Here is a 12,018-nt window from a genome sequence, read left to right as displayed (position 1 = left end):
GGTTATTTTTTCCAGTGTGTTACTTTACACTTATCCACATTAAATTTCATTTGCCATTTTGTTGCCCAATCACTTAGTTTGGTGAGATCTTTTTGAAGTTCTTCACAGTCTGCTTTGGTCTTAACTATCTTGAGCAGTTTAGTATCATCTGCAAACTTTGCCACCTCACTTTTTACCCCTTTCTCCAGATCATTTATGAATAAGTTGAATAGGATTGGTCTTAGGACTGACCCTTGGGGAACACCACTAGTCACCCCTCTCCATTCTGAGAATTTACCATTTATTCCTACCCTTTGTTCCCTGTCTTTTAACCAGTTCTCAATCCATGAAAGGACCTTCCTTTTTATCCCATGACAACTTAATTTACGTAAGAGCCTTTGGCGAGGGACCTTGTCAAAGGCTTTCTGGAAATCTAAGTACACTATGTCCACTGGATCCCCCTTGTCCACATGTTTGTTGACCCTTTCAAAGAACTCTAATAGATTAATAAGATATGATTTCCCTTTACAGAAACCATGATGACTTTTGCCCAACAATTTATGTTCTTCTATGTGTCTGACAATTTTATTCTTTCTATTGTTTCAACTAATTTGCCCGGTACTGATCTTAGACTTACCGGTCTGTAATTGCCAGGATCACCTCTAGAGCCCTTTTTAAATATTGGCGTTACATTAGCTATCTTCCAGTCATTGGGTACAGAAGCCGATTTAAAGGACAGGTTAAAAACCATAGTTAATAGTTCCACAACTTCACATTTGAGTTCTTTCAGAACTCTTGGGTGAATGCCATCTGGTCCCGGTGACTTGTTAATGTTGAGTTTATCAATTAATTCCAAAACCTCCTCTAGTGACACTTCAGTCTGTGACAGTTCCTCAGATTTGTCACCTACAAAAGCTGGCTCAGGTTTGGGAATCTCCCTAACATCCTCATCCGTGAAGATTGAAGCAAAGAATCCATTTAGTTTCTCCGCAATGATTTTATCGTCTTTAAGCGCTCCTTTTGTATCTCGATCATCCAGGGGCCCTACTGGTTGATTAGCAGACTTCCTGCTTCTGATGTACTTAAAAAACATTTTGTTATTAACTTTTGAGTTTTTGGCTAGCCGTTCTTCAAACTCCTTTTTGGCTTTTCTTATTACATTTTTACACTTAATTTGGCAGTGTTTATGCGCCTTTCTATTTACCTCACTAGGATTTGACTTCCACTTTTTAAAAGATGCCTTTTTATCTCTCACTGCTCCTTTTACATGGTGGTTAAGCCACAGTGGCTCTTTTTTAGTTCTTTTACTGTGTTTCTTAATTTGCGGTAAGTTGGGCCCATTTAAGTTGGGCCTCTATTATGGTGTGTTTAAAAGGCGTCCATGCAGCTTGAAGGGATTTCACTTTAGTCACTGTACCTTTTAATTTCTGTTTAACCCCCTCATTTTTGCATAGTTCCCCTTTTTGAAATTAAATGCCACAGTGTTGGGCTGTTGAGATGTTCTTCCCACCACCGGGATGTTAAATGTTATTATATTATGGTCACTATTTCCAAGCGGTCCTGTTATAGTTACCTCTTGGACCAGCTCCTACGCTCCACTCAGGACTAAATCTAGCATTGCCTCTCCCCTTGTGGGTTCCTGTACCAGCTGCTCCAAGAAGCAGTCATTTAAAGTATTGAGAAATTTTGTCTCTGCATTTCATCCTGAGGTGACATGTTCCCAGTCAATATGGGGATAATTGAAATCCCCCACTATTATTGAGTTCTTTATTTTGATAGCCTCTCTAATCTCCCTTAGCATTTCATCATCACCATCATTGTCCTGGTCAGGTGCAAGACAATGACAGCCTGGAGGAGTTTTAGCTGTGTGATTAGATATGAAAGGCCACACCTTAGACATGTTCTGCAGGAAAAAAAATGTAAGATTTAGGCAAAGCCTGGGTGTGAGGATCTGTTGAGAGGTCGGAGTTGAAGATGATGCCTAGATTACAGGCCTGTGGTGGTCACAGTGGCTGAGAAAGGAGTTGGGGAAGAGCTTGGGAGGAAAGTTTAAGAGCTCTGTTTTAGCCATGTTGAGTTGACAGCTAGATCCATGAGGAGATGTCAAAAAGTTTGGCTAAGATCCTGGTTTGGATGGAAAGACAGGTCTGGAGTAGAGAGGTAGATCTTTGAGTCAACAGCGTAGAAGATGGTAGTTGAATTTATGTTTGCAGATGAGATTACTCATAAGTAAGATTTAGAAGGAGAAGAAAAGAGGACCAAGGATAGAACCCTGTGAACCCTCACAGAAAGTTGGAGGGCAGATGAAGAAGATCCTCCAAGGGGACCTGCTGAAGAAGGGATTAGAGAGGTCGGAGAAGAATGAAGAGAGGACAGAGCCATGGAAGTCAAGGGAGCACAAGATTTCAAAAAGAACATGGTTAATGGTGTCAAAGGCAGCTGACAGAGCAAATTACTGGTTCTGAACTTTCATAGAATCTCAGGGTTGGAAGGGACCACAGGAGGTCATCTAGTCCAACCCCTGCTCAAAGCAGGACCAATCCCCAACTAAATCATCCCAGCCAGGGCTCTGTCAAGCCTGACCTTAAAAACTTCTAAGGAAGGAGATTCCACCACCTCCCTAGGTAACCCATTCCAGTGCTTCACCACCCTCCCAGTGAAAAAGTTTTTCCTAATATCCAACCTAAACCTCCCCCACTGCAACTTGAAACCATTACTCCTTGTTCTGTCATCTGGTAACACTGAAAACAGTCTAGATCCATCCTCTTTGGAACCCCCTTTCAGGTAGTTGAAAACAGCTATCAAATCCCCCCTCATTCTTCTCTTCTGCAGACTAAACAATCTCAATTCCCTCAGCCTCTCCTCATAAGTCATGTGCTCCAGCCCCTTAATCATTTTTGTTGCCCTCCTTTTTGGTTAGGAAGAGGCCTTTGGAGACTTTGACAAGAGCAGTTTCGGTTGAGTGCAATGGGTGAAAGCATGATTGGAGAGGGGTTTAGGATGGAATTGGAGGAGAGGAACTCCAGACAGTAATGGTAGATATTGAAGGTAACATATATATGAATGACTGATGCCTTTCAAAACACTCGTTTAAAATGTTCATTCAGTTGGGTTCTTTAAAGAAACTAATAATGCATTAGGAAAACTTACTGATATTTTACTGTCCTCTTAGATATCCCAGGAAGGGAGCTGTACCAATTTATAATAGCTGAGGATCTGGCCCACTGTACAATGTCTGTATTGCAGCAATTGGTTTCCTAGTTTGTTAAGCAGGAATGAGAGCCATTTAGGATATGTTTACTCTACACGCCACTGGTGGCAGCGTGTAAGGTCTAGGTATCTACATGCTACAGTGAAAAGCAGACTGCATTCACACTTTGGAGTGTAGCTACATGTGTCAGTGAAAGGCTCTGGCAAAGGGCTGGCAGTCTGGAAGGGCTTCAGCATCTCCCTGCCAGAGCCTTTCGCTGCTGCAGGGAAAGGCTCGAGCAACAGGGAGCTGGCAGAGCCTTTTCCCTCTGTCTCCCCTGTTCCAGAGCCTTTCCCCGCTGGGGGGAGTCTTTTCCTGCAGTGGGGAAAGGCACCAGCACCGGGAGGCAGCACAGCCCCACACAGCTAAACCACAGCTGCCTCCCTATCTACACTAAAAATAGCAGTGTAGATAGGGAGGCACAGCTTGGGGTGAGTAGAGTGTGAATGGTATTTACTCACCTATATACTCACTCCCTTCAGGTGTGTCCTTACTCTACTTGCCTAAGCTGTGCCTCATTGCTTACGCTGCTGTTTATACCCATCCTGAGAGCAGGTATGTACTTAACATGCCTCCAAAACAAGCATGCAGTTTAGGTGTACCGTCAAACTGTCTCTTGCATGTAAATTGCCACCCGGGTATCTCTCATGAAGGGGTCCCATGAGAATTGCGGGAATGTGCCTTGAAAGAAGGAGGGGGAAACTATACAGTAAAAAGAAACAACTTGGTTAAAAAGGCAATTTTCTCCTGTTCCTGCTCTGTGTTTATATAGAAATTCCAGTTAACATCCATCACAGGCAGACTAGGCCCTATCTTAGTGAGGGAATAGTAAAAATGGCCAGAGAAAATTAAATTTATAACCAGTTTCTAGTTTTTAATCTCCTTTCAGATGAAAAATAGCAAGCTCCCCCATCCCACTCACAATGTCAGAGAAAATGGGTTTCTATGTGGTGGCTATGAAGAATTTGGAAAGTATTCAATTATCCAGCCTGGAGGAGCCCTTTTAATGCGGCTTCACCATTCCTTGGGCTGGAATCCATTGTGGAAAAGGACTGGAAAAGTTAATATGAATGAAACCCAGAGGACTCAAGCCAAGAGGGTTCTAGAGAAATTACTTTCTAACTCTGTAGACTTTAATAGAGAATATAGGATTTGGGGGCTATCCATAAGAATTCTATAGCAGGTACAAAATTAAGTATTAAATTCAATAGCTTTTGATGGTCCAAAAATCTATAGAAAAGTTATTTTCTATGAAATTCGATAGGACTTCTGGGTAAAGGATGAGGACTCCATACCCTGGACACTCTCAATACATGGCTCTGGCCATTGGTTTCAAGTTAATGTGCTCCCACCCACCATGCTCCTGGCCTGCTCTCAAACTCTTCTGCACTAGCCTATACACAAAACTCTTCATTTTTGGTTTTTACCAAATTTCCCAGAAAAATTTCCAGGTTTTGAAAAAACAGTCAGGTTTTACCCACTTTTTTAACCCAAATTTTGAAAACGCTTGCACTCTCCTGACCTGGTCCCGCCTCAGGTAATTTCCATTGGCAGCTGCTGCTGCATCGTGGCGGAGCAGGATGGGCAAGGAGTTGGGGTCTGGCAGCAGAGACCACTTGACCACTGCAGTGACAAGCCTGCAAAGAACGGAAGACCCACATTACCCCAACTCCGCCATCATCTTCCGTGCATACCAGGTAGCCCTCACCACTCTGGCTGCTGGCTCTTCATTTTAGTTTTTACTGATTCCCAGGAAACTTTAAACAAAATAAAAACCAAAAACAAAGGACCAGCTGCACCATACATGGGTGTGTGCCTGTTCTGCAGCAGTCTAATTCCCATGCAGTTTAAGATTGTGTTATACTGAAGTACCTTCTACAACTGTTACATTGCAGGTGAATTGCATCCCATTTGAGAAATATTTTGAACACTTATAAAATGATTGAGGGATTATAAGATTTTTTCCCTGGTTAGATAATACATATATCAAATGCCAAATAGGATTATAAACATTGCAATCGCCCCAAAGATGTTTTATAATAAAGGTGAACTATTGAGGATTTATGTGGATTACACTGTAGTTTAAATTTGGGGAACAAGATCAATTTGTGCCTTCAACCCAGGGCCAGGGGGAGGGGCACACCTGTTCCAGAGGCGCCCCGTTTATAAAGGCTCCCTGGGTTTTCATCCAATTTGCCCATGCCTAAGGTCAGCCCTGTGTGAGAGGTAGGTAAGTATTATCATCCCTATTTTACAGATATGGAAATGGAGGCACAGAAAGTTAGGGCCTAAATATTCATACGTGTGCATATAGCAAAATCCATATTGAGGCATCTGTTACTTTCAGAGATGCTGAGCTGGATTTAGGTGCCTACGGGCTTGTCTTCACGATGGGGGCAAGTTGACCTAAATTACAGTACTCCAGTTATGTGAATAACGTAGCTGGAGTCGACGTAGCTTAGGTCAATTTACAACGGTGTCTTCACTGCGCTGCGTCAACGGGAGATGCGCTCCGGTCGAATTCCCTTACTCTTCTCGGGGAGCTGGAGTACTGGAGTCGACTGGAGAGCGCTCTGCCATTGAGTTAGCGGGTCTTCACTAGACCTGCTAAATCGATCCCTGATGCATCGATCACCCCATAGTGAAGACCAGCCCTAACTGGAGGCAGTGTGAAGCTGGGATTAATCCCAGGTTCTTAATCACTGGCTTCCCCTGAAGACACAAGCAAGGGAAACTCTTTCTGGTTCCAACCCAACTCTGCTATCCCAGCGAACCTCATTTCCTATATCTTTTTTTAAAGAACATAGGATTACCTTTTCTAACCTTTTTGATTAACTGAGAGCCTTGAGTGCCCAAGTTATTGTTATCCTTTGTGGTACAACACCTTTTCCACCACTACTGTTTTTTCCCTTATAATAGGTTGTTCAGACCTGTGCACAGCAAATATTCCAAATTTAGCTTCATCAGTCATTTATATAATTCTTGAGTAATTTGTTAATGATGCATAATGGATGTGCAATTTTTGTGCTATTACCAACAGATGCCACACTCAGAGCTGTAGTAGTTTGAAATTGTTCAGATGTTCTGAGGAAAAAATGTTGACTTTCTAGAGGCATAGTATTGTGTCTAGAGCTTTTAGACAGTTATCACTCCGGTACAGAAAGGAAAACTTTTTTTTGAAATGGACCCAGAAACAATGAAACACAGGCACCATAATATAGTCAAACGTGGACGCTCTATTTTATGCCAGACTCTCAATAATCTTCCCTCTTCCATGCTTGAGGTTGGAGAGATGAAATGAGGAGAGGCACAAGCTGTTCTAGACATAGAGGCAAATGCCCACCTTGCCAGGTTTTGATGGTTCAAAAAATCTACAGAAAAATTTCCATTTGCTATGACATTCTGTTGGACTTTTCTGTAAATGGTTGGGACTGCAAACCCTGCACACACTCCCAGCAGATGGGTATGACCATTGCATTCAAGTTACTGTGCACCCAGCCACTGTACCTGGCCTGCCCTCAAACTTCCTTCTTTACTGGCCTATACAGACCAATGCCTAAGCAGCCGACTAAGTCATAGAGACCTCAGTCAGACCCTACCTAACCCACCAACCACACTGGAACCTGCCGCACTTGCAAGAATTGTAACTTAAACACCAAAAACCAGATGTGGTGGGTTGGACAGCATGTGATCTTCCCACACCCTACAGTGTAGGAAGCGAACGGGGTGAGAGGTGGGGGAAAGAGGTGAGATTAGAAGCTGTTCCCACATGCTGATGGCAAAGATGGGTGGAAGGAAGGAAGGAATAGGAGGCATGTAGAATGCTGTCACAACTGCTCCCTGTTGAGCTCCCTTGCCCCCTTCCTCCTTCCCTCCCATCCTCCCCCACCCCAAAGGGTGTTTCCAGTGCTCCAAGCCCTATCAAAGCCCTTCCCCCATGAGCAGGGTAAGCATTTAGTGACCCAGAGACAATGTTACAAACTAGTCTAACTGCCATTAAAACTGTATGTTATCAGCTGGTCACTTACTCCCACCTCGTTGCTTCAGTTTGCCTGATTCTCAGTTATTCATATCTTTTGTAGGAGACTTTTGGATACTGAAGATGAACTTTCTGACATCCAATCCGATTCAGTCCCACTGGAAGTACGGGACTGGCTGGCTTCTACCTTCACGAGGAAAATGGGGATGACGAAAAGGAGACCCGAAGAAAAGCCAAAATTTCGAAGCATCGTACATGCTGTACAGGCTGGGATATTTGTAGAAAGGTGATTGTGGATTTTAGTGTGATAGCAGATAACATGTTTAACCACAGTGGTGCTATCCAACAAGTGGGGCCAGAATGCATACCAAAATTGGAGATGAGCCTGAACCAAATATCTGGGAAAGTTCAGAGCTACATCTGAATGCCATCCTCGCCCCATCTCTCTAATGGTCTGTCCTGAGTTCTAAATGAAACCCCTAGATACCAATCCTCTTGAATTTCGGAAAGTTCTGGACCCAAACTCCATGACTTAGACCTACCTACACCAAAATGTGCCAAAGACTCAACATTTACTTTTTTATTTATGATTTTGTATTGTTTTTTTCAAATACAACAAATATACCAAAATACCAGATTGATCAGAATACCCAAAGTAAATAAAGAAGGTTAGGAAAAAGGGAGGGGAGGGAAGTGACATAACTATCTTCAGGGTCTACATTAATCATAGACCTCTAAAAGTCAGCCCAAATTGCTTTGAATTTTTCCGGCTTTCCCTTTCTGCGAAATGCCAGTTGTTCATTCGCTGCGACATCAGCCATATCCCTGAGCTAGGCATCAATATTTGGTGGGGATTAACTTTTCCATTTTTGCAGGATTCATTTTTTTGCAGCCAAAGCTGCACTCTGGAACCACGCTGCCTTGTTACCAGGTAATTTCCAGGTATCAGGAATATATCCAAGAGTGAAACTTCAATTAAACTCCAACTTAGCATCCAATATGAAATTGGTCCTTTGACACACACACCTCCCATCAGAAATTCTTGATACAGGAGGGCTGCCAAAATATATGGGCTAAAGTAGCACAAAGGGAGTTACATTTCCAACAGCATTTATGAGGACCATTACTTATGTGTGGACCAGAATATTTGCAAAAGTGTCTTTTGGTGAATAAGCCATAGTCTCAGGTCTATAGTTGCTTTTTTTACATTATATAAATTGTATTCCAATGGGTCAGAGATAGTTGTGTATCCAAATCTCTATTCCAAACAATTTAAATGATCTATCTTTGGCAACTCCACATTTACTTAAGTAATAAAACAGTTAATTTAGTTATATTTGATACTCATGGTTTCATACTAAAATTAATTGAGCAGCACCGTCTTACACCAGCTGAGGATCTGTGCCTGAATATTTTAATACCTGAGGCCCACATGTAGGCCATCCTTTTGTTAGGAGACAAAGCAGGTGAATCTGTGGTAATGGTACTGATGACAATACTAAACTAAAATAGCATATTTTCTTTATTCACATTAAGTGATATGAATAGCTACAACAATTACTTAGAGGAGCAAGAAGTATTCCTAGCAATGTATTATTAGACCAGAAAGTCACACTTTGTAGTACACAGGATCCTTCTTCAAAGCCCATGAAGCTCATAGAAAGACTCCAACTGAGTTAAATGGGTTTTGGATTAGGCCCTTAATTCAGAAATTATAAAAGAGAAACTGAAAAAAGAAATGTTTTAAAATGGCATAAGTACCACCTAATAAATAATGCATTTGTTCTTTTAGGATGTACCGAAGGACCTCTAACATGGTTGGTTTGGCATACCCAGCAGAAGTGATAGTAACATTTAAGGTGAAATCAGTTCAATCATTGTGTAATTTAATATATTTGTATGTGTGCTAATTATTTTTTTAGGATGAAATTAGGGTGCTTTTTCTGAAAGTATTATGGCCCTATATGGTACTGTAGAAATGAATATGCATAAGAGATAAAAGCCATATTGAAAAATTCATAAATAGCATATGATTATATTTATTATACCTCAATTTCATTATGATTTCATTTAGATATCATTAGAGCAAGAGGATAAATTTGAGTAGAAAATTGCTTTATAAAATTTACCTGTCATGATTTTATCAGCGCCAAATTATAATAGAAATCCAGTGTCTCAGAGAGCAGCGTGTCTTTACTCTTTTGGGATGGGGGGGAAGAGTAATCATGTTGTATATAGCTACAACATACAATCGACAATACTATTTCTTAAGCAAGAAGGTAGTATGTAACCTGTTTCCATAAAAGACAAATGTTATAGTGTTTACCATGATTTTCTTAAAGTATTTATGACATAGTCTATGCAAAAGAGCACACAAGTAGTTCCACTGAACTCTGTGTGGAACAATTTATGTGTGTAAAGCTATTTGTGTGTTTAAAAGATCAGGGCCTTAGACTGTGAGCATACAAAACAGCTAGCAGTTTATCCTACAATTATATAACTCAGGATACAAGTTTTTTTTCTAATAATTTTCCTAACTAGGTTTATTATTAGTATTAGAATAACCATTAGTATGAATAACATGAAGTAAAAGGAACCTGTTACTTTGGGGAAATAGATATTGTTTTAAACTTTTCCATGTATTAGCTGGGACCTATTTAAACATATGAAAGTGTTATTTTTTTTAATCTGCAGGATGTTGATAAATGGTCATTTGATGTGTTTGCCCTAAATGAAGCAAGTGGAGAGCACAGTCTGAAATTCATGATGTATGAGCTGTTCACCAGATATGACCTTATAAGCCGTTTCAAGGTCAGAAGCATCACACAAAATTCAAATATAAAAATAAGACTAAAATATTAAAAAATGGGATTATGTTTAAAATTATATTTTATTGAACAAATGAAGTACAGAATTGCAATGTTTAAAAGACATCACATACAGGACATCAGACTATATTCATTGTAATAACAATAAAGTTCCACCTAATGTTGTCTATAGTCATTCTGCTGCTGTTGAGATCCTGACAAAGATTGAAAGCTAAGCAGGCCTTCAGCTTTTTGGATGGGAGGTCCCCAGTGCACAGCAGAGTGATGCAAAAAGTGCACAGGTAGCTTGCTTCCTTATGAGTTAGTACCGAGCCCATGTCCCAGACTTGGGAAGGAGACACTGTGCTGGTAGACACACAAACTTTGGTCCTGAGCACTTGAGATAGCTTAGATCACAATCTGTGGACCTAAATCCTCACTAGGATTTCAGCTGAGTACTATATTTTTCACTTCCTCTTCCTGTTCTAAATTGTTTTAATGGCATAGTGTTAAACACCTGCCACGTGCCACCCTAGAGGAAGATACATTACAGTGCTGTCTGAGGGATATTGTATGACTTAACTATTTCATATTTGTAAAGCACTTTGAGATGCTCACCTAGAGAGTGCTATCAAAGTGCGCAATACTTTATTATTTATCATTTTTATGATATTGAACTCAAGTTTCACTGTCATTGTGGAAACCCAGTTTTCAGTTTATCACACAAAATCGCTAGGAGTCTTGTCTTAGGAAAAACTTATTATTTAACTGCCTAAAAAAATATAGAGCTAGATTGTGCATGTACTTCACAGTCCTTCCTTGTGCACAGTGTGAGGCCCACATTGAGGGAGCGTGAGGCTATTGAAGTCAGGGAACACCATTTGTAACCCTGACCTCCTGGTTAGGTGATTGGGGCCAGGATATAAAGATCAATCTTCTATTAGTAATCCTATGTGTCATACCTTTGTTACATGAATGCCTCATGAGTTCCTAGGCATTCACGGGGAGTGCTCCCCTACTGCACCTTTCTGGGTACAGTCCATTCCCCCTTATATGCTAGTCCCACATTGCACGTAGTGTAAGCAGAGGAATGTGTCTCCTAAGGGGAACAGGAGCAGAGCAGTCTGTGAATTCCTTCAGTGCAGATCAGGTTCTAGTCCTTTACATTTTAGTAATTTGTCCCATCACCTTGATATTTGTGAACTGGTGTATCAGAGTTGCACTGTGTGTTAATTTATGTTTTATTTATTACACCATTGACTTTGTAGCTGTTGCAAGAGAAACATAGCTTATTATTCTAATGTTTGCTTCTCACAGATCCCTGTGCCCAGTCTTATTTCATTTGCAGAAGCTTTGGAGGTTGGTTACAGCAAGTACAAAAATCCATACCACAATCTGATCCATGCAGCTGATGTTACTCAAACTGTGCATTACATAATGCTTCATACTGGTATCATGGTAAGAAGTACTACAGAACTCAGTCACTTTAGTTTCTCAAACTCACCGTTATATAGGTATCTACATGGGTATCTATATGCAGGCTTACTGGTGCTACAGATGTCAATAATTTTAAAGGGGGCTTTATCTAGAGATGGGCCCAAACTCGGGAACTGGCTCTGAACCGCATGTCTCTATAGAGGTTGCATGAAAATCACAGCTATAATCACAACCAAAATTGGGGACACTCAATCTAAATGAGAGCTTTCTCAAATTTCTGATACTTAGATTTGGTGTGTGATCCATTCTGCAGACAGATTTGAGATGCATACTGTGATACAAATCTCAATCAGGATCTGGGGTTCTGGGTGTGGGGCCGTTTCTAGCCATGGGGGATTCTCTCCCCAGGGAACAATAGTGTAGTTTAGAAGTAGACATTGAACATGTGGATGAGGCAGCCTATTCATTTTCCTTTCTTCTTAGAACTCAGCGAAGGAAAATGGGTTATAATATGCGGATGATTCTCCCTACATAACCAAAAAGGCTTTAGAGAGAGTCTTCTCTTA

The 12,018-nt window shown here is 40.9% G+C and overlaps 1 protein-coding gene across 20 annotated transcripts in view; it reads left to right on the top strand.

Moving 5' to 3' along the window:
• Positions 1-12,018, top strand: part of PDE1A (phosphodiesterase 1A) — a 284,525-nt gene that overhangs the window by 210,365 nt on the left and 62,142 nt on the right. For all 20 annotated transcript variants that reach the window (XM_065561945.1, XM_065561933.1, XM_042860654.2 and 17 more), the window contains 4 exons: positions 7,312-7,494; positions 9,001-9,067; positions 9,903-10,019; positions 11,333-11,473. In XM_065561945.1, coding sequence (XP_065418017.1) covers positions 7,312-7,494; positions 9,001-9,067; positions 9,903-10,019; positions 11,333-11,473 — 508 coding nt within the window. The remainder of the gene's footprint in view (positions 1-7,311; positions 7,495-9,000; positions 9,068-9,902; positions 10,020-11,332; positions 11,474-12,018) is intronic.

Source organism: Chrysemys picta, chromosome 11, assembly GCF_011386835.1.
Source record: "Chrysemys picta bellii isolate R12L10 chromosome 11, ASM1138683v2, whole genome shotgun sequence".
In the NCBI taxonomy this organism is placed as follows: Eukaryota; Metazoa; Chordata; order Testudines; family Emydidae; genus Chrysemys; species Chrysemys picta.
The sequence above is the reverse complement of the archived record's forward strand: the minus strand, read 5'-3'. Positions and strand labels throughout refer to the sequence as shown.